Source organism: Anabas testudineus, chromosome 12, assembly GCF_900324465.2.
Source record: "Anabas testudineus chromosome 12, fAnaTes1.2, whole genome shotgun sequence".
In the NCBI taxonomy this organism is placed as follows: Eukaryota; Metazoa; Chordata; class Actinopteri; order Anabantiformes; family Anabantidae; genus Anabas; species Anabas testudineus.
In genome coordinates, this window is record NC_046621.1 from 1,629,969 (window position 1) to 1,654,098 (window position 24,130).

The following is a 24,130-nucleotide window of genomic DNA, read 5'->3' on the forward strand; positions in this document are numbered from 1 at the left end:
CTCCAGTCTAAGAGCAGATGCAGAGATGTTTGCTAAAGCTTGCCAAGTAGAAGACTATTCCTAAGATGCCCTGTTCTCATTCTGATACAGCTGAAGGGCAAAAACAAACCCTGTGCAAAGTATTCTTGATTGTTTGCACTCTTCCTTCATCTTCTTATGCTGGTGAGATCTGCACCTAAACGTGCACCGTGAGCAGTGGGACACACAGATCAATGACACACACAATATCTACCTAGTAAATATTTCATTGTGGTCGGCACAAGAAACAATGTGTGCTAAGAAACATGATAGTGAAACGAACCCAGGGCCTTGACTGTCCTCAGCTTTACACAGAATTATCCTCCTCACATTAAAACCACATCTCTTTACTTTGAAATGCATTAATGGCAACTGCAATTAAAGAGTGAGTGAAAAGGACATTGACCCTTCAATTAACCTTAAAGTAACAGTATCTGTACACTAAATGTCGTAAACCTTCATGTACTCGCTCAGTGTATTTCAGTGTCCTGTTGCTATTTGTACCTATGAAATACAACAAGAGCCAAAACCCACTATTAAAGTCAGTGAAGCAGAAGGAAGCTGCAGATTCAGATGATGATTCTCTGTCATCATCACCAGTGAAGAGAGACAGAAGGAGAATAGAACAAAGAAACAGGGAGGAGCGGAGTGACAGAGAGGGAGACAGGTGTGTGCACCTGTCTGAGAGACAGGTGGCAGGGAGACAGAGACAGAGAGAGAGAGAGACAGAGAGAGACAGACAGACAGAGAGAGAGAGAGAGACAGAGAGAGAGAGAGAGAGAGAGAGAGAGAGAGACAGAGAGAGGACAGAGAGAGAGAGAGAGACAGAGAGAGAGAGACAGAGAGCAGAGAGAGAGAGAGAGAGACAGAGAGAGAGAGAGAGAGAGACAGAGAGAGAGAGAGAGAGAGACAGAGAGAGAGAGAGACAGAGAGAGAGAGAGGAGAGACAGAGAGAGAGAGAGAGAGAGAGGGAGAGAGACAGGAGAGAGACAGAGAGAGAGAGAGAGAGACAGGAGAGAAGAGAGAGAGACAGCGAGAGAGAGAGAGAGAGAGAGCGAGAGGAGAGACAGAGAGAGAGAGAGGAGGAGACAGAGAGAAGAGGAGACAGAGAGACAGAGAGAGAGAGAGAGAGAGAGAGACAGAGAGAGAGAGAGAGAGAGAGAGAGAGAGAGAGAGAGAGAGAGTATGGATGCGTGTGCACTTGTGTAAACCAGAGACTGAGGCTGGAAACTGAAACACAGATTCTGAGTTTACAGTAGAAATGTCTGTTTGAGGTTTAACATCAGTCTAATCTAATCTAACAGTCCTGCTCCTCAGGAGACTGAAACTCTTTACTGGAAAGTCACGAGCTTAAAGGGTTGTTGAATTTGTTCTTTGGTAAAATAACTGTAATGCACAAAAGCAGCATTAAATACTGCAGAACCTCAACGTACTCAGTTACTTTCCAGCCCAGGTCCTAACTCCAGTCCGACCCTCCTGCTGCTTCATCACTTTCAGTTTCAGCTTCTATGTTTTTCTGCTCGTTTCACTTCTTCTCTGCGTCTCACTTTTTATTTCTTTTGCTCTTTTCTTATCTTTCTCACATCTAGTTGGATCCATTTGTTTGTGCGGTCTGAGTCATCAGAGGCATCTTTTTACTTCTTCTCATCGCAGTCCCAGAGGAGGCTCACTGAATAAAACAACAAAAGGAAAGTGATAACTTGACAGTTTCCCCAGTGCACTCAGTGCATCTCTGTTCCTACAACCTTCAGTCACAGTGCTGTAGTTTGTTGCTCATGTTCTTCATTCTTTGAATGCTCCTTTCTCTAAGAAGCTGCCTCACGTTGCTGTGGACAGACGGACGGGACGAACGAGACAGAAAAAAGAAGCTTCTGCAGACAAACCCACCTCTGAGGGGCGACTTCATGGCAGCCTCCACCATGCCCACGAGTAGCTGCAGACTCTTGGGGTCTTGGGCGAGGCCGGAGGCAAATGCTGCCAGGGCGTCTGCATGACGACCCAGGTACTGCAGGGCAACCCCCTGACGAAAGTAGGCCTGCAGGGGGAAAAACAAGCACGTTATAAATAACAGAAAGGTTTTGATTAAGGGTTTTGACATTTTGACACTTCTCAAAGAGTCTCACTGCTTCCACAAACCATCACATGCACGTCTGCAAGTTTTAAGATGAGCTCCTTGTAGCTTTAAAATCCCAGCTGACACAACTAAGATAATTAAAAGACGTTTGTGTTTGAATGCAACTTTAAGCTGCAGAACACTGCTACAGCACATTACACACTGTGCCCTTCTCACAAACACACACACACACACACACAGTACACACTTCATTAGGACCCCTCGAGCAATTCACAGCAACATTAGACACAATGAATCATGACATCAAATTCATGAAGACACACACGCCACAAAGTGCCGACCACACTGTAACTTAATTGTCTCGTCTGCCTCCCTCTTCCCCTTCATTCCTTCCCCTTTTCCCTCTCATTTATCATCCTGCCCTCCCTCCCCCCACCGAAGAATAATCTGTCATGACAGTGAATGAATGAAGACAAAGAGGAGAGGAATTAGATTACATGGCAGCTCCTGTCCTGCCTGACACTCTCTGCAGCCGCGCTGCCTTTGTCCTGTCCTCGTCTCCAGACAGCTTCATTGAAATGAATGGAGGCGGGGGTCACGTCTAATCTAATGCGCTGAGCCTTTTGATTTCAGTGTGTTGGTGCTGGAGCAGAATGCGACCAGGGCACAGTGTCGTCCTCTGTTGGTTAACACAAAGTGGGATAAATGGCTGGTAATTACGGACGGAGCCGTGTCCCTGTAAGACTCGCTGAAATGAGTCTCAGCTATGATGATAATATAATCACCTTTATTTTAAGAGCACTTTGAAAACCCCGGGTGATTCTAACATAACTCACTAATTCTAAATGCTATTATAGAAATATTAAATCTAATCAGGTGGATAGGATTTTGATGATAAATTAAACTTATAACACTAATGTAACTTAAAGGTAATGAAAAGCAGGACGAGGGGCCCCCAACCTTATGGGCTCCTAAATGTTTTAGTAAAGCCACACTGCCACATAATCTCATGGTATATTTTTACTCTCTGTCCACAAAGAGGTGTTTAGTGTGGAGGGTGCACGTATAATGCCATGCACGCAATATCACCACCAAGCCCCAAGTTATGCTAATTTCTGTTAGCATATTCATTGTAAATTCTATTAGTGTGTTAGCATTGAGCTAAAAGACTAGTCAATACTAAATTCGTATGTGTCTGACAGTTATGCCGACTTCATCAAAAGTTACTAGCTGTATTTTACGTGGTGTCATTTTCTGAATTTTCTGTTCAGCATTTCTTTTTTCTTTTTGTGTATTTAAGTTTTGTAGGACTTTAATTTGAGAGACGACAAATAAAACAATTCTGTTTTCAAACCAGTACAAACATTTTCCAAACTAACCAGAATATCCTGGGTATGTACACAAACACTCATTTTTACAAAACAGGGAGGAAAATGTATCATAATGTTAATTAAGTATTTTCTGTCCACCTCGAGGCAGTGGACAGTGAAACCACAGCCGTGAGCTTGTGTCCACAGTCCAGTGTTAATTTAAGGCAGACTGCCATCTTCCACTAACCTTAACCAAGTGATTATTCCTGGAATTTATAAAAAGACCATCAAGCCTTCCAGTGTGGTGTATTCCTGATCGTTATATGTATGAATTCAGGATAATTTCCCTTTAACCAGTGACACAGACTTTTCCTCGGAGGAGGTGAACTGGTTCATCCAGTAATCTCAGGATTCCTCAGGTGAGACTGAACCTTTCAGTTTGCTGGATTTCCTTTAAAGTATTAAGGCTCTGTGTGAGTGCAGCCGTAATATTACAGGAAGAAAATGATTTTATGATGATACACTGGTCAAACCAGGCTGAAATACAGGACAGCAGCTCTGCTCAGCTCTCCACTCTGATGCCAAGAGTCCGTGCTGAGGAGAGAGAGACGGCAGCCTGCCCTCTGACCCTCATCCAGGCTGGAAAGAAGAGCAGCAGCACTGGACCGGGATGAGGAGCTTGGCTGGTGACTGTGGCGACATATGGACGCCCCACCTGTCTGCCTACCTCTACTTAGCACTGCCCCCTCAAATCTGCAGCCATCACGCTGATTTGGCGCCGTAGAGAAGATTTCGGCCTCCGTGTTACATTTCTGACTAATTTCACTTACCAACCTTGATTGGAGCAGCTTCAGCAAGATAATTTCAGTCAGATGAGGATGATTATATCAGAGGAGGAAAAAGTTATAATCATAGGAAGGTGGTCGTTATCTCTGCGTGACTCGTGTGTGTGCAGCACAATAGGTAACTGCTATTGTGTGAGATGCTTTGAAGGTGTGTGTGTCAGAGCTTCTTACCCTCATCAAGGGTGTAAAGATGCCCAGAGTCAGACAGAAAGTGACAGCAGGGAGAGTCTGCCTCCACCACCACATCCAGCCTCCGCTCACACACATCCTGCCTATTAGCTCAGTCTGCTACGCTGCCTGCTAAGAGCAAACAGGGGTTAAGTGTGTGTTCGAGAGGCGGCGGCGTTCAGCCTCGTGTGTGTGTGTGTGGTGTGTGAGGCTTGTCTGGGTACAATCCAGACATCCGAACACACAACACACTGCACGTCTGTTTTTTCGTCTGTCTCTCAGCAGTGCTCCAGAGCATCTCAGAAAAATCTTGTCAGATTATAGAGTCTCTTCACAAACCGCTGTGCTCGTGTCTGGCTCGTCTGGTTCAGAGGTAATTTCACACTGATTCCCAATCGAGTACTTAGACAGGTTCTTACAACATCATCTGACAGGTCGGGTGCCAGTTTGAGTGAAGTGATCAATGAGAAAAGACTAATCCAGGCAGTACGAGTGTGTTTGTACAGTGCCTCCATTTATCTGTCTAATGTGACAGGTTCGGATTAATGTTAATGATAAAGTAAGGACTTCATCTGGCTGTTAGCTTGGTTTAGTGGCGTCCATGTTTGGGAATGTCTTTATTGGTTCAAAATAAGTAATAAGAAAAAAAAAACACTCTATATCCTAGATACAGTAGAGGATGTTGTGACATCATTTGTAGTCTTGCTCTGTCTTCTTTGTGTTAACCTCCAACTAGTTGTAATCATTTATGTCCATTTTCATCCATCTTGTGTCTTTAAGTGTCTATTTTGGGTCATTTTTTAACTATTTGTGATCATTATTGTTTCTACTTTTAGTCATTTTCCAGTACTTTTTGTCATATTGAGTCTATTTTTGGTAAATTTCCATCTATTTTTACTAATTTTAGTTCATTTTTACCACTTATGGTGTTCTGAACTAATCTGGATCTGATGTTCAGTAGAACAGGGTGGATAGGTGTGGAAATGAAGTGTATTACTCCAATTACTTTAACACAGGAGGGGGCCACCCTGGTCCTTAAGTGATGCTGTCCTGCTGTTTTCCAGCTGTTGATTATCAGGATCAGTTGTATTCAGCCAATCAAGAAGCTGTGGGACGGTGGCCTCGAGGTCCAGGGTTGGTAATAGTTCAGTCTACAGTCTACATGTACTAAGACACAGTGATGATTTGTTCTAATTGCTAGCGATCGCTAATTAATGTTTGCTGACATTTGCTAATCAGCAGTAAACAAAGTGATTATAAATGAATCCAGAGGAGAACGTGAACATCTGAATTCCGATCGCGATGTGTCAGAGATGTTGAAAGATTTCTCTCAAACAACAACTGCCAACCTCATGTTGGTGCTAAAGGAAAAGTCAGGGATTCATTAGGACTCAGGAACGTCGGGACAAAATGTCATGGCAAGTACGTTCAATAGTTGGTCCACCAGCTGATGACACTAAACCAGTTCAGAGATGGTGTGTTTGACAGAGATATAACAGAAACAGAATAACAAAGGAAGAGACGGAGTGAGATTTGTGTTGTGTGTGGATGTGTCAGAGCAAAGGATGCACACCGTATGAACAGATGCTTCAATTAGTGCTCGTAACTCACATTAATCGAGAACAGATGGCAACACAAGTGGTGGGAGAGAGGAAGAGAGGGTGAGCTCGAGTGAGAAAGGATCACATAAACCAGACATGATAGAGATTGATGTCTTTTCAAATGAGGGATTCTGCCTCAAAACGCACAGACCCAACCTTCACTATGGTCTAATGTGGACACAAAGTGGGTTAAATCGTATCATTTCACCAGGCTGCTCGTGGCTAAAACCGTTTTAACAGCGTTTAGAAGCTGTGGAAGGAGGAGATGTGGCCTTGAGTCATTTAGTGGAGGTGTGGAATAAGAGGCCTGCTGACGAAACCTGACACACCGAAACCAGCTTTAATGTTCTCACAACAAACTATAACCTTGATTTCCTACATTTGATAAATGAATATTGTTATGTTCAGAGGAAAACATCCTGACAGGAGTAAGATTAGCAGAAGAATACAGCAACACTACCCTCTTCTGAAAGGGACTTCTCTACACCTTCACCTCTAGAGCAGTGTGGAAACAAAATCTGAACATTATCACCTTCATGAGGGAGGATCTACTGTATTAGATGCATCTGTTGTTGTAGTTGTACCTATAAACTACAGCGATAGATGCAAGGCAGCTAAGGGTAAATTGACTCTAACGCTAAGACAAACAAAAAGTTGTAAAACTGGAATTATCTATGGCTACTGAACCGAGGGGCGGATCCTGATGACACTTGGTCGTCACTGACAGACGCCAGGTTTCATTTTGCCAAGTCAATACCCCACTTATCCAACAGCGGGTGATAGAACGACAAGCTGTGTGAGTTGTGAGCCGAGTGCTGTAAGCCTTGGAGAGTGAGATCATTATTTAGAGCCTGAGAGGGTCTGAGGGAGTCATTAAAACAGCAATCTGTATTGTGAGGATGCCTCTTTGTAGAATTTAATGCACCTCGTTACCGGGGTAAAGTATGATCAAACCCAGTGAAAGACGCAGAGCAGGGTACAGTTACTCACAGTCTGGGAATTAAGAGCCCTCTTATCTTGCAGGGCGACGTGAATCAAACAGGTTCTTCTAATAGACTATCAGCCTGTAAAGCACAGTGGTGGAAGAAATACGCTGCTGAGTCAGCATATTCACAGAAACTGCAAAACACATAATCTAACACAGACAAGAAACAAACAGCCTCTGCAGCCATTCGCAAAAAACTCATTGGAACCTGTGAAAATGAGTCAATATGCAGTGAAGTGTGGGAATAAAAGAGGTACGTTGGTGCTTTACTTCCTTTACTTCTACTTCAATACACATGTAAGTTAGAGGATGTTGTACAGTCTGAGCCGTCTGAGGTGAAGTTAGGTTGAACTGTTTTATATTCGTGGTTTCCAACTGTGAGGTCGGCCCAATCCGAAGGTCACAACATAAATCTGAGGGCTCATGAGAGTGAGGAAGAACTTAATAATGTTCTGCTGCAAAAATCTGAATTCAAGGTTGTAGATAAAATCAGACAGAGGAGGAGGAGGAAGCTGCATTCAGATTTCTACTTACATAGAAAAGTGTTCATCACTCTATAATTACAGGAGCAGCAGTTCAAGATTTTATGATGCATTAAGTTCATTAATAAGGTCGTTCTGTATCACACGGAGTTATATTAGCTTCAAATATCATAAAATAATAATAAATAATAAAATCAGCATTTATTCAATGACCATATTTCACACTGCAAAGTGTCAAGCCTCAAACTAACAAGTATTTAGGGACAGAAGCAAAAATGTCCTCGTGTCCTGGTATAAAATAAAAAATAGAAAAAGACACACACACACACACACACACACACACCCCAACTGTTCCCAGGTTAATGAGTATGAATATTTATCACCGTCTCACTGGGACATTAACTAAGAAGCAATAATTGAGTTGGAGTGGCCATAACCACTGTTGCCACTGGGACCAGTTACCAGATGTTCCCCGACCCAGCTGTGGTCTCTCTCACACAGACCTGCAGACCGCCCAGCAGCTTCACGAGCCTGTGCTCTGCAGTGGTTGTTAACCTCAGAGCACTGAAACCATTATAGAGGCAGACGCGAGGTCTTAAATTTAACTTCTCTGAGTCTGTTCTGATCTTTATCGGATCAGTTATAATATTTGTTGGATCATTTTCCTGCTTGGACTCGGTGCCAGCTAATAGTCTGGGTTTACATTTTGTCTTATATCAATAATATCAGCGCCGCCCCCTAAACAAAATCTCTGCATCTCCCTCCATCGCTCCATCTGTGGCTGGATGTGCCCCTGTTTACTTTCTATTTTAGTCAGTCAACGCAGGATCAAAGTTCGTTGAATGACCTGGGCTGATGATGGGAGTGTTGAAGTGTAACGTCCACACATGAAGACGTACTGTATCTCCCTTTGAAATGTGATGTCTGGAGGGTCAGCGTAGAGGAGCAGCTGACACATCCTCCTCTTTCTGTCTCTCTGTAAAGAGCACAGAAGCTCATTTCATGGCAGCTGTTCAAACACCTGAGCTCCGGCTTTAAAACTTCCTCTCTTCTAGTAACACGCTGTGTGCTCGGGTTTCGTCTCTCGTGCGTTTTGCAGTCTGTCAACGTACCAGCTCTTTATAGTGGAGAGGTGTGTGTCTCAACTAGTCTGTGTCCACATGACGCTGCTCAACGTCCTCCCAGATGATATATGTTATTTGAATGTGTCCATCATGATAAACTACGATGCTTCTCTGTCCTCCACACTCAGTTTTTGTTCCAGGTCCGACTCGAGGGTTTAAAGACCACAGAACGTTGGAGCCCACAACAGTCTTTGGTGATGGTGATATCGAACCACATAAATAAGAGTTTGACTCGGTTTCTGACTTGAACATATAAATATACCGTGAGTGCTGTTTTGCCCATCCTGCTGTAAGTCTGTGGATAACCTGAGTGGGACGTCAACTCAGACATTTAACCTTGGCGCACAGACCACAATTACTCTGAACCGAGAGCTCTAAATTAAAGAAAGCATTTTCTCTGTCACACACATACACACAAGCCTCCTAGTTAACCTCAGCACAGAGGGGCTATTCCCCGGGTGAGCAAAAGCAATTCCCCTTTTCTTCTCTCCGTGCTCTGCTTTATCTACAGACCCAGACCTCGACTCATTCCTTTGACCCCTCTTGTACTGTATGTGAAACGCCAACAGTCTACCTCCTCTATGCTTCACGCTGATACTGCATCACATACAAGAAAATATGCATAAGGGGGAAGCGGGAGGGAGGAGGACAAGTGGCCCTCTGATCCTGTTAGCCTGCCGTACAGAGGAGCAGTTTGCTTCTCTTGCTCTGGGTAATTAGGCTGTCACTCAACCGCTGCTGCTGCGTTAGTGTGTGCATTTGCTTGTGCAGCAGGCCGGCCGATCATTTGATTGCCTCTGTGACCTCTGACCCGAGGGAGCATGTACACCTGCTGGGAAAAGTAGCAGGGAGGAGGTAAGAGAGCAGAAGTGTAAAACTGATAGAGAGAGCTGCAGTGGAGCAATTTAGGTTGATATAAACTAGGGCAATTATTTTTATTATGGATGAATCTGCTGTTATTTATAAGAATCCCAGTTTCTCAGAGTCCAATGATGCATCATCAGACGTCTGACCAACGCTTCAACACCTAAACACATTCACAGTACATCATCATAGCTGAGGCCACAATATAAACTGATGTATTTATCAGTGCAGCAGTTATTAATCACATATTGACTAATGGAGGGAGGTCCACTGCATCGAACCAAGTGCTTCTGATTTCTGTCCAAGGTGTGTCAGCAAACGACGAGTAGTGTTCCCTCACATGACAGACTGTGCACGGAGCAGCTCAACCTCTGTGCCCCAATGTTTCCTCCTTTCTCTCTAATGTCAACTATAAAGTAAAGGTGTAGTTCACAAACATGCATTCATGTCCAAGTCTGTGGAGCTACAGTCAAACAAGGTCACAAGCACCAACGTTACTTTGCAAATAATCTTTTGGCCCAAAATGCAGAAGTGTGCCGAACATCCAGTGACCTGTTAAAGCTGAGAGGAATGAATGAGTTCTTCACACTATGATCCACTAAGGAACTTTCAAAGCATCTTAAATGTAGTATCCTGTTCTCCTAAATACATCCATGGAGTAAGATGGAAACTTCAGGGACTTGACTATGACACTTGACTGACTCCAACTTAAATACTGGACTTGCTTTGCAACTCATGAACAAGAAACAAAAATGCAGAACAGAACTATAGTCTGATGTTCTCCCCAGTTAAATAAATCACCGGCTGTAATACAGATAGTAATGTATTATCTTTTTAAAAGAGGTCCTCATGAATCATAAGAAGAAAGAAACGAAGTCATGATCTCAACTCTCAGCAGAACAAACCATGATTGTCATTTTGACCATCATCTCTCGGCCTTGTTCCACATTCATTTGTATTTATTCTCCTACTTTTTCACCTTGGCTTCCTTTTCTTGAAGAAAAGGAAGCCAAGGTCTAACCCCGCTCTAATGCCGAAGCTCGGAGCAGGGTCAACGCCCCCTCCTTCTCTCTCGACAGTGCACCGTTTTAATTAGAGCCAAATCATCCAGGAAGAGATGAGGAGAGGTGGAGGACAGGTGGGGAGCGGAGACGGCGCCGCACCGAGACCAGTGATTATTACTCAGGGGAAGACGTCATGAATGAGGTTCCCACTCAGTGAATCAGGGCAAGGAGAGAACACACGCCTAATGATTCCCTACAAGCTAATTAGACCCTCTCACCGTCTCAAATCCAGCCTGATCACGCTCGCAGGTTGTGATCATTCATGGAGAGGCAGCATTCAGTCATTAATCCACCACGCCTTTGGTCTTTCAACAGTTTGTTATCTACAAACACATTCCTGCTCCCAGTCGCGTCCTCCAACCTGATACAGATACACAGATTTTGTTTTGCTGAGGTCCCAGAGCGTGCACGTACAAATGTGCATATTTCTCCAGTGTAATTGATTCATTGACAGCTCCTTTATTCAGCCTGACTAATCCAATAAAAGGATTATCGGTTCAGAATACAGCAGATGTTGTTGGAAGGGAACAGAAATACACACTTTCACTTCCTACTGACCGTCAGATAAACCCCAGAAAGTTACCAACACACAGCAGATCTGTCAGCCTCCATCTCTCCACACTTAGAAATCTGTTGGACAGTTTTGAAAAAACGATTTCCAAAAGCAAAAATACTGATTAGAACATGAAGTAAGAAGCACTCGTTGCTCAGATCATTATACGACAGTAGTGGTTCATATGAGATTTGAAGTGTACATGTTCAAACAGCCTAATGTCTCATCTCATCTACTTAGCTGTGCTAAAAATACAAAATACATTGAAAAACCACGATTTAAACCTCTTTCTTCCAATCAAATCTCCATTACTTCACAGGAGATCACTCAGGTATGTAAGTAGAAACCCCGCTGCTGCTGTCACACACAATAATTACTAATGACACTGGTCCCAAAGGGCAATTCATTTTCAGACTTAGCACCGCTCCCTTTCTCCTTTCTGCCTTCATGTTTCCTATACGTGCTCTGCTCCCTTCTTATTCCTTCATTAACGCTCGGGCTCATCGGTAAGCATGGCCCACTTTAGGCTCAATTTAGACGAGCTGCTGCTGCATGAGCCAGCCAGCGAATCGTGATGTTACGCCCATTGTCTGCCAATTACAATTCAATTTAGCAGAAGAAACGCTTTGCAATGTGATTATTGGCAATAGATAGTGTGTGTGCAGCAGAGAGACAGAGACACAGAGAAGGATCTTAGCGAGCGCTCATTATGAGGAGAGATTTGTGATGTTTTCCACCTTTCACTCAGCACTTTTCATTTTCTGAAGTGGCTTCCAGTTCGTCTTCCTCCTCTTCCCAGTTCTCCTGAGACTTTCCACAGTCAGTTAACTTAGCTTTTTCAGACAGCGTGACATTTGCACCTCCCCACTGCCTCGCTAAGCCACAGCAACACACACAACTTAGCCTACTGTACACACACACACACATACACACACACTACTGTAGCAGCGAGAGCAGAGGAGAGTCTGATATTGGAAACCTGTCTTCGTTCCAAGTGAATATGTCATAATTTCAATAGGTTTTTTCTGAATTATTTAGAGCTACACTGCTTCTGGTGCTCTGCTCGCGGGTTTACTGGGATTGAGTCAAATTGCAGTAAATGATGACTTCAAGCAAACAGACTCGTACTGTACAACAAACACATACTGGGAGTAAACTGGGAGTTTGTTTTGATATATCTCACATGAACTAATCCCATATTGTACATATCATTCCACCACAGAAATTAAATGATCTGCTGGTTATTACTGTCCCTTGTGACCATAAATATCTCTGAAAACATTTGTGCAGAATCAGCTTCTTACTGTGAGTGATGGGTTTGGTTTTCTGGCCTGCAATTTGGCAAAACTGATGACTCAGCTTATTTACAGTAGCCTGCAGAATGCTGGCCGGCATCACAGTAATACAGCCTAATGTTCAACGTGTCACATGCTGGACGTTCAAAGCACAACTTTAAAAACAGTGGTGTTTAGAGAACTGATGTGCTATTTGTGATCTTTGTAATCTCACACATGATGCAGCTCAGTTGATGTAGAACATATTGTGTTTATATATATATATATATATATATATATATATATATATATATATATATATATATATATATATATATATATATATATATATATATATTGAGTGATTCTGTAATTGTGAGTGTGTCAATATGCAGAAACAAGGAGACTCTCAATGTGCAGATGCTTGAATGAAAGCAGCTCAATACCGTGGTCACCGCTCCAGACCTCTGTTATGATGCTTCACATGACCTTAACTTTACTCCAACCCCACCAGTTACCTCAGTCTACTCCCAAGCTGCATGTCGCAGCGCTCTTTAGAAAGCCACCAGGGATGGGCCCCCCCATCCCTGGTGTGGATGCAAAATGTCACTAAACTCCTGCAGCAAGGTGGTAAAATGTTGGTTTCATTAGGATCACAAGAAATAAAGGAAACAATTCAAAGGCCTCAGTCAACGCGTGCGTCAGTTTCTCCTCCTACTTTGCTTTATGACTTTTTTTATTAGCACGATCATTTTTAAGTTTCCTGTTTTCTTGTGAAAAGTTCTGTTTTTTCAAAACTTTATTTGTTCTTCACATAGAAAAAAAAGATCCTACGATGTCTGAAACCTCATCTCATATTAAAATCTTTGCCTGATGTCCCACCATCATGTGTGTGCATTATATGCAAGCACACACACACACACACACACACACAGAAAAGGGGTGTCCCAGCACTGTTAGCTCCAGTTATGAACACAAACACTGTGTCTACTCTGTTTTTCCCATCATGTCACGGGCAACTCTTTCCCCTCGTTTAGCTCAGCGTCTTTCTTCTTTTCACTCCATTAGGTAACAGAGACTCTCTGTGATCAGAAGTCCAGTACTTGAATGTGCACGCCGTACGTCTGGAGATGTGCTCACTTCACTCTACTGTATTCTTTGTACTGAGTCTAGTATAAAAGCAGCTGGCAAGCGGACCATCTGTGTAGGCGAACAAAATTAATGAACAGTTGTTGAGGACACATCTGAAGGACGGAGAAGATAAAGTACAAACAGACTGAGGTCACATGAAAAAGAGAGAGACGAGTGGTTTCATGGAAATTCTGGTTAAGTCGTAATTTGTCCACTGTGATTACTGTCTATAAAATATGGCACGATAACATTTTACGCGCCACCTCTTTTGTTAATGTTCATTTTGTTCCATTACAAATGCATTACAGCCCAAAGTAACACAAACACACTCGACACGTAAAGTATGGTGCTACTATAACTTCACAAACGTCCCTGCAGCCACATTTGCATAAATAATACTCAGTGAAAACACTGCCTGAACAGAGCTTTAGCAGAAGTTTAACAGAGCGAAGCAGCTGTGCAGTGATAACAGGAGTCTGCCTTCAGCAAACAGCACAAGTTGAAGCAAAGTGCACATTATGAACCATGTCGTTCTGTTGTTGAGGCCACCTCCTCACTTTAACTCAACAAACTTGCCCGAGTGCATAAATCCACCAACGCAAAGAGCTCTGGGAAGTCTGGCGAAACCTTGTGTCTGTAGCTACATGGCCCAAAGCAGCGCATCACGTCTTCTCAGTGCAGCGGCGTTCGATGTGAATGCCGTTCGGTCAGCTGGAAGGTTCACCAGGAGGTGGATCTGCTATGTTAAACAGTCTGCTGCAGTACTTTAGTGTTTAGGAAGCCTCAAAGAAAAGTGTTGGGGGTGATTTCTTTTACAATAAAGTTTTCTAGAAAGCTACATGAGCCTTGTGCTGCTTGTCCATCACACAGGGAGTTCTAATGAGGAAGAATATAAGAATAAATAAAGGTTGAGATAACCACCAATAAAACATATAGTGAAGAGAAAACAGCTTGAGAACAACAAACAGCTTCTGTAGACCGAGGTCGCTGCACCAACAACATAATGACTGTGGCTAATCTTTCTTACTAACGTCACACAGCTCATTTAAATAAAACATTAATAAAGGACGCACGCTCGGACTCTTCTCTCTCCCCCAACTGGTTCAATCCCATTTGGTTGCTATAAAGCAGAACATGAATACAAGTATTTCTCAGCTGATGCTGTTTAGGGACCAAACACAGGAATCACACTGTGGCAGCTCCACTGGAGGACGTGGCTCCAAACTGCATTTAACACGCTTCAGTTTGAATTTTACTAATTAAAATTCACCTTACATGCATAAAAACACCTTCATGATGATGGGACAGAAGCTTAAAGACAAACTACCCTCTAATCAGACCAGCTCACATGCAGCTGCTGGATCATCTTCAGTGGATACAGACGTATCCAGGGTCCACGTTGCCTGAATCTCTGCTTGTCAACAGCTTCACATCTTTGGTTCTGTGCCACAGCTTCCAGGTCCGTGCGAGATGCCCACGTTACAGCACATATGCAAACATGTCATCACACAACTACTGTATATTAACAACATCATTGACAAATTCCTATCATGGGGAGGGTTATACAACATTTTAATATGTAATAAGGTACAACAGTGTTCAGCCTCAGCTCAGTAACTCATTTCTTTACTGTTCACTCTGGTTTTGGAAAAAATGAACTTGGCCTGGAAACGCTGACTTTATATAACACAGTCAAAAATCACATTCACGAATATTTCATGCAGAATTTAACAGTTTTATCTCACTTGTCTCTGGTTCTGTTTAGTTCTGTGTTCTCGTGTAACTGCATCAAGAAAAAGTAAATGAATGGGGCAAAAAGGAAACTACAAACAAACATGAATACATATGTGCAACAGGACAACGTCAGAGCGGCTGTCTGCAAGACGACGCTCAGAAGACGTCTGGTGAAGTCCGTTGTGCAGGTCTAATCCACAGCAACAGGAAGAACCTGCTTCTAAATGTGGTTCAACTAGTTATTAAAACAGTGTTTCACTTACTTCTTCCACCATCAGTGTGTATGTGTTCAACACACACATGAAAACAATATAATAATATAATAAAGTTTGTGTTGTATGAGCTTAGAAATTATGTGTTTATTGAGTTTTGAGACTTTGTGAAGATCAGTTTACATTTCATTACAAATTAAGACCAAGAAGCTGTCGTTGTCGTTACTTTTTCTCACTGACGTAAAAAAATAAATCCAACGGGTTAAATGGAAATCGTCCGCACCAAACAGACCCAAACAACGACACCACTTTTTAAAAATGAGACGTGGAACAAACCAATCAGCTCAAGTGTTTTTCTTTGACTGTAAGCACCCACTTCAGCACAGTCGAGGAGCGTTTAGAAAAAGCTTGAAGAAAAACCAGTAGACACACGTTTTAAAGCCATTCACAGATAAAGTGAGTCATTATAGACAGATGAAGTGCGACTGGGCCGATGTTACTGCACATCTGTTCTGGTTGAGTGGGTGTAAAGTAAAGAAGAGGAGCTACAAGAGAGAGTGTGTGGTGATGTGTGACAGCCATCGCTCATTCAAATGGAGCCACAGACTAACGTCAATGCAAAAGGCAAGAAAACAGCACAGAGAGGAATAGTAGTAGGGAGGGTGTGCAGTCATGCACGGTCCTACAATAAAGAAAAACAGGTATACTCCTGCTCCTCCTCTGCTGGGAGCAGTGAAAGGATGAAGGGAGGAGTCGGCACAACGAGGACAGTGGTTCGAGTAAAAGAGAGAGAGGACGGGCGAACAACAGATTAGAGTTCAGTAGGAGACAGTATCTCCACCAACAGACGCTGTGATAGGCGTGAAATAAACGGAGAGCTATATCAGGAGGAGAGGAACAGACATGTCCTGATGATATTGGAGTCGTGCAGCTCTCTCATCATGTCAAGCTCCTGGTGGAGCGTTGTCCCCTGCATTTCTGACGGAGACCGTCTGGCTTTGGTCACTGAGGGAATTTCTTTTATGCAGAACCATTTTCTGCTTGTGAAATTCAACGGGGGAAAGAGAAGCAGCAGACACAAGGACACGTTTAAACCATAATTCTATTCATCACTGAATGCAAACTTCACACTTTCCCTTCCTCGGCTCAAAATGCATCAATTTAAACGCCTGAAAAGACATTCTGACTACTGAGCACATTAAATATCACTATTAGCTGCTGAATCTTTCTAGTTAAGGACCTGAACTGAATATCAATGACTACTTCTGTGTTTACAGCAAATATTTTCATAAACGTCGTTTATAAAACTTTAATTAAATGCAGCACAAAGACACACACTTATTACAAAAATGAATATCTAATATTTTAACCCCTTAATGTCTCATTCATCCTTCATCCATACTTTTTAGATAGAGACAGAGATTGTGCACACACAGGAACATTAGGCCTGAATGTCACACAGGTTTATGACATATTCATAGTTTTTGTTTGTTTGTGTCCTCAAGATTTCAACACATTGCACATATCTGCATATACAGAGATCTAAAAACCACGTCAGTAAAACCTTTTCCCAGTTCAGTCTTTTACATAGTCACTTGTCCACCTGTCCACGTGTTGCTGACATGTTGTTAACAGTAAAATCCTCTGTTCTACAAATCCTTCCTGCAACATCTGCAATTTATTCACCATTGAAATATCTAATGAAGATGAAGATTAATGGAGAAGCACCATCACTGAAGTATTGCTAATATCAGTAACTAGACACGTCTGAAGTAGATCACATCTTAGATTTTAATATATTAGCAGCTAATTAAATCCAGCTCCGATATTTTCTGTCCTGACCTCGAACATGTCTTGTGTCAGCCTGCTGTTCTTACAGCTGAGCTCAGTGCAGCTCTGTGCTGCACAGGAGAGAGAAAGTTAGAGTGTAAAACACAATTTGGGCACTCGGTAAGTCTGAGTTCAGACACCGAGGTCGACAAATGCACAGATAAACTGTTTATCATTCAAATCATTCAGCTAGCAGCTTCTCACTTTAGCCAGCGCTGATCACAGCAGTCAAAGACTGTTTGTCTGAGCACAGTGAAGTGAAGTGAGTGTTTCTGCAGTTTCAGATTTCTGAAAACAGAATTGAAGCTAAACTCCAAACCACTGAGGTTCAGTTAGAAGCTAACGAGAGCTGAACACAAGCCTGTAACCAGCTCGTTTATGTGCCGTTTGTATTAGAACCAAATATGCACAGAAACCATCACTAGATTGCTGCTGATGCTGCAGAAAAGGTCGGATCTGATGACTAAGAGGAAGCATCTTCACTTGAAAGCAGCATCAACGTTGCAGAAAGTCACTGCAAACAAAATGTGTCTTAGTAATATTTGAAGAACTTGATTTCTCAGAATGATTGACTAGTTCATGTTTGTTTTAATTTCTGTTGCCAGTTGCCCACTGGCTATAAAGCTGGTGCTTCTGTACAGCGTGAAGCCAAATGAGCAACTATCAGTGGAAAGACTGATTCCTGCAGCATGTGTAGACTGAGGAGAGGGGCTCAGGTTATTTTAGGTCAATTCTGTGATTCATTTCCAAAGTGTTAAATGGGATCCAAGACATGCTTTAAATAATGGCACACTGCCTGGTATATGCAGCGAGGATTATGAAAGTACTACAGCTGTAGTTAAACTGCAGCTATTTTCTGTCCACAGTGTTTCCTCTGGGTTTTTCTCATCATGCATTGCAGCACATCAAGGCTCTCAAACAGTGGCTGGTAGCTTGCAGTGCATCTTTCCCCCTGGATTACAGAAAAATGTGGTGATTATGTGGTGGACACTTTCAAACAATGTGTCTGAGAGAGCCCTCGTGCAAAGAGGGCTTTTAGATGGAGGGTTAAGTCTTAAATCAGAGGGAGGAGTGTAGCTTTAAGGCGCTTAGCCACATTGTAAGTAAACACATTACACTGGGTGCATTGCCAATCCAGCAGAGCACAATGTGAAATGTTTCATGAACTCCTGCCGGGTAAATAGTGAAGCCTCAGAGAGAGAGACACACATGTGTAAAGTCCTTATGTTATATACTGAAAATATAAAAAATAAAAAACTGTGAACTAGAGTTGAGCTCCAGACATTGAACCCAACATGCACACACTGTTTCTGGAGAGACACTGTCAGAAAACTAATATTTAATTCACGTCTGTCAAAGTGTAAACACACACATACAAACTGTACTGTCAAAGTCTAAAATACGCTCTGGATAGAACTGATTCAACTTAAATATGACTTCAGTCCTTAAACTCCACCACAGCCTGGTCTGAAAACAGCTTTTACATATAGTACTATAGTAATTCTAATAGTAATAGAGTTCAGAGCACAGAGACAAGCTGCAGGTCAGAAAACCAAAACAATGAGCTGAAAGATCCTAAAACAGTGAGCTGATACAGTTCTTCTCATTCATCATGATGACACACGGCTTGAAGCTTTAAGGGAAAAAGCTTCATAAGCCTAATGAACTTGTTGTCATAGCACAGTTCAGCTTCTAAGAGTGAGTTTGAAGAAAATCCCGTACATACATAATGTTCATTGATATATCCACATTGGAATAAGACTATATGGGTCAAGGAGGGATAAATAGTCATAAATCAGGTACTAATGAGGACAAATATGAGCACACATTATACACCTGCTCATTAGAGATGGAAATGTAATTGAGGTCATCTAGTTTCACGCTGCAGGTTTTCTGCCATATTCATAAAGACAGATACACCGAGGCCTATTTTTCCAGCCACCTCAGAAGGATAATAACTGCACTCTTCCTCCTCACTCCTCCCCACTCCTCCCCACTCCTAGTTCCTCGGCCCTCTTCTCACATCAAGATAATACTGATAGAATTTGGTCCCATGGCTGGGAGACCGTTCTGAGGGATAAGGTAGGTCCCTCAGCACCCTGCACTTTCATTTAGCATATTCTTCACATTTTCATACATGCACCCATCATGTCTGTCTCCTTCCACTCCTCTACTTCTTCTTTCCTTCTGTTCTGATCTGCATTTAATTTCATTCTTCACACAGAACGACCCACAAGCACAAGCTGGCAAAAGCAAACCTCAAGTGTGTACAAAACTGTATCCGCACAAACGTGTATTTAATGCATTTGAGCACATGCATCTGCTCTAATTTGTTGAACATGGTGCTGAGCAGAAAGAGAATATTGATTTTATGGCGCCTAACGTGATTAAATACCAGTTTGAATCAAAGTAATACGTCGCAGCTCATCTCATACACTGGCTGTCCTCATTTGATTTCTGCTGGAAAATAAGAGCTTTAAGTCGTACAGTAAGCGTTTGTGTCTTCATTCCCAGCTTCAAAATAAAAGCACAGCAACATTACAAGTAGATTCTGCTCCAGCAGGAGCTCTTATAAATATTCATCTTGCAACAAGTGTTGAAAGGAAGTATTTTGAGGATTCAAACCCCACAGGAGGCTGATAACAGTTGTACTGTGGATCTGCAGCCACACAAACACACACTGCAGATGGTCCAGTGAGTCTCTTTCAGAGACTTTCGTCACCCTTTAAGGATCCTGAGGCGGTTCTACGTGTAAACCAGAGCAAGATGTCAGGTCAGCGTGGAGTCTTCTCAGAACAAGCATGCAGCTCAACACTGATTTGAGCATTTGAGCAAGTAAAGGTTGAATTTCCTGTGAGGACTGAGTTCATTACAGGCATCACATTGAGAACTGAGAAGAAAAAGCTGAACACCAACAGACCAGCAGACGGTATAGAGACATCTATGGTTCCTCGTCTCCTCTCATCACAACCATTAGCGCTGTAACAGCTGACTCTCTGGCCTTAACACGCTCCACGAGATGAGAGGGGAACTGTGCTCCGCTGGGAGTTCACTTGTCTTTACAGCTGGATCTACCACTTCAAGATCGGGGCTCAAGCTATTTCCAGAAGAACTGTCGCTCCGTGTGATCTTTGAGCCAGAAACTAATTCGGTTAGGTATCGAGTCCCGTGCCAGTTCCCACTACCCACTCACTACGTGGAGGAGGTTTCAAAACATCAGCAAGTGTCTTCGCAGACGTATTTTCCAGCACAGCGGGAAAAAGAATAGTAAAAGATCACAAGGTTATTATAAGGTATATTCTTCAGTACAAGTTTGTTGATACTACTTTTGTACCTTTACTGACTGTGTAGTAATCTATTACTAAGAAGGAAAGAAGCTCTGATGTAATGATGTAGTGAGTTAAAGTTAAAGTTGGTACAAACAGCCTGATGGACGGTGACTGTGCAGACGTCTTCTCCCTGTCCTCAGCTTATTGAAGACACTGTTCTCAGGTCTCAGTCATATGTGCTCATCTCTCGGACAGTTTCCACAGTCAGCAGCACTTACAAACCTGGTTACATGGAAGGTTCAATTAAATAGAAGTAAGTAAAATGTCAGAGCTTCTCTAGAGTCTGTGCTATTAAAGCTCTCGGCACCATTTACAACATGTCATAGCAATCGATCCAACCGTCTGGGTCCAACGTTTCCGTCCCAGTCTGTGATATCTGAAGCATGGTTCAATAGTAAAAAGGCTTAAACACGTCATGCGTGGCGTCTGTGCCTCATGCTACAGCTAGTTTAGCTTCATATGAAACGTTAACTGTTTTTATACTTCATGAATGAAAAGGTTAAATGTTGTTTTTCATCAGTTTACTCTGTCAGAGCTACAGCTGCCACAGAAATGTTAACGAGGACCATCTGAAGCCAAGGTAACTACAAATAACCTGCTAGATATTTCATTTACTGTAACCTGATAATCCATCAAACATTTGTGCTTTAAAAAATGTCTGATTCAGTTTACTGAGGAGCAGCAGACGCTCTGAAGGCTGCAGGTTTCCTCAATGATCAAACCTGGATGTGCAGACAAACTACAACCTACACGTTTCACTACTTAACATTTTACTGTGTTTGCAGCATGTTAGTGTTGAATAGTGACTTCTCACTAACTGGGTCTTGTGAACTGCATGCAGCCTAATCTCTGGACCCCCCCACTGACCTCTGTGGTATTTTTAATTCTCTGTATCTACACTGTTTCTGTAACTCCTCTGTTTCTGGTGCTGAACAATGAGCTTAAATCGACTTTATCCAGCTCTGTGGAATTTTTCATCTCCTTATAATCCACCAATAATCCCACACATGTAGCTGTGTCTCTGAAATACAGGCTATTAACGGCTTATCCTCAATAAAGTGTCCGTGGCTGCGCTCTTGGAGAGGTTTACCCAGCCCTGTTGATCCAAACGGTGCCACTCAGCCTCCCTCCACATTCCGCTGCAACTTTGGAGCAGAGTCAAGTGAAAAGCAGCCGCAGCTCACTCACCTTCTTCCGGGGCTGCCATTTCATCATATTTGGAAAGCAGAGGAGTGAAGCATCAAAGTGTCACAACAGCCGGCGCGGAGCGAGCAGGACGCGGCGTCACAGGCATCTCACACCCGGCTCGTCGGGGAGTCGGCGCCGCGGTCCGCTCGCATCGGTGGGAGTCTGCAGACGCACCGGGTGGAGGAGGTGGAGCAGGGAGTTTGTTATAATCCCGTTAGAAAGACGCTGGAAGCCTCCAGGTACCAGCGAGCACGGTGTGGTTCGAGCAGAGCATCATCTGTCTGCTCCGACAGGACAAGACTGAGAGCTGGAGGAGAAACCAACACCAGGCTCCTCTCTCCCCCCTCCTCTCTCTCTCTCTCTCTCTCCCCCCCCCCCAGCTAGTTACTACTACATGTCACATCATCATCGCTGTAAACACAGAGATCAACAACAAACAAAGATATAATAGAAAACATCATTGTACATGTTCATTAACGCCTGAAGAGCTAAAAAGACGCAATGAAATATAATACTAATAATACTATTAATACTAATACTAATACTACTACTACTACTACTACTACTACTAATATTACTAATACTAATACTAATACTAATACTACTACTGCTACTACTACTACTAATATTACTAATACTACTACTAATACTAATACTACTACTGCTACTACTACTACTAATATTACTAATACTACTACTAATACTAATACTACTAATACTACTACTACTAATACTAATACTACTACTAATATTACTAATACTACTACTACTACTAATACTACTACTACTACTAATACTACTACTAATATTACTAATACTACTACTACTACTACTACTAACATTACTAATACTACTAATACTACTACTAATATTACTAATACTAATAATAAACAGCAGCTTATCTGCAGTAAATCATCTTCATTATGGCTCAATCCAAACTGATGCTGGTGAAGCTGATGCTCCTAAAAGCTTTCAAGTCAGCACTGTACAGTCTATTTCCAGCATTATGCAGAGAAATGCCCCCTGCGGTGTCGACGCATGATGGATTACATTAGTGTGGTAACAGTTTAACTCCACCTCACCCACAGGCAGTAAAGGTGCATTTTACACATCCTGTATTTTCTGGATAATTAACTCAAAATGTTTCTCATCACTTCTTATTTCATCTTTCTCATAATTTACAATTAAATCTGGCATTTCGTTTTTTATTACTAGGAAACCACAGTTTCCCTGGGGAAATCCAAGCCCCCTTCTATTATAAAGGACATGAAAAACACAGACATACACGTATTTATCCATCTGAAATGAAATGTTTTGATTGGACAGCAGCAAGAAACCACTTTTGTGTTTCTAGTCTAATGCACAAACAGAGAAATAAATAAATATGGCTACTAAACAGCTTTTAAACAGATCAGGTTTCCTCCTGTACTTCGCTCATCGTGCATTAACACCCCCATAAACCTCAACTGTACTTTATAACTAGTGTAATGTAGCAAATGCTAACACGCTAACACACTAACGTACCAAAATGATGGTGAACATGGTGCCGTCTGAACATCTCCATGTCAGCATCGTCACTCCATGTCATGTATTCACTGAGCCTCAGTTCAGTGTCACAGCGTTGTTAACATGTCTATAGACTCATTTAATCTATCGCTGGTTCATTGTGGATCAAGGTGTTTCTATATATTATTTATATAAATGCTTTGTTCTGCAGGATAATCTTCACAAACAGTTTGTAGGCGACCTGATCACGTTGCTGTACACCTCCACGTTCATATAATCAGAAACAATGAGTCATGGAAAGAAGAGTTCCTGATTGTGATGGAAAGTTTTGAAGGACAGTGTCATGTTGTTTTTTGTAAAATCTGGTGACTGAATATTTTCTACTATTACAAAGATGACATCACATTTCTATATTTAGAAAGAGCAGAGACCACGATAGGAACATCAACAGTCGTGCCCCTGCCTGTGCCCCAGTACAGAGTATTAATATTAGCATAATATTATTTCAGAAGGGATAATAATCAAAAACATGGATGCTCACAGACACAGTCTCAGCTGATATCACAGAGGAACCAGTAAAGTGGGATGAAAGAAATGGCAGCGCCAAGCAGGTGAGAACATTTTCCACTGACCTTTAAAGGTTTTAAATCACCTGCTCCGTGCACATTGTTAGTGTCTTTATTTAATATTAGAGCTGTATCTCAGCATTCTGGTTCTTTCAAGCTGCTTCAAATAGTTTTATCATGATGGTTTTAAAGCTTTAATCACAGTAATCACACCTCAGAGCTACACACAGGTGCAACATACTGTACACACTACAGAGAGACCTTCAAATTAA

The 24,130-nt window shown here is 42.3% G+C and overlaps 1 protein-coding gene across 1 annotated transcript in view; it reads right to left on the reverse strand.

Annotated features, from left to right (window-relative positions):
* LOC113158492 (tetratricopeptide repeat protein 28-like) overlaps positions 1-24,130 on the reverse strand; it is a 109,388-nt gene that overhangs the window by 62,906 nt on the left and 22,352 nt on the right. Inside the window, exon 3 of the mRNA XM_026354421.1 lies at positions 1,906-2,053. Coding sequence (XP_026210206.1) covers positions 1,906-2,053 — 148 coding nt within the window. The remainder of the gene's footprint in view (positions 1-1,905; positions 2,054-24,130) is intronic.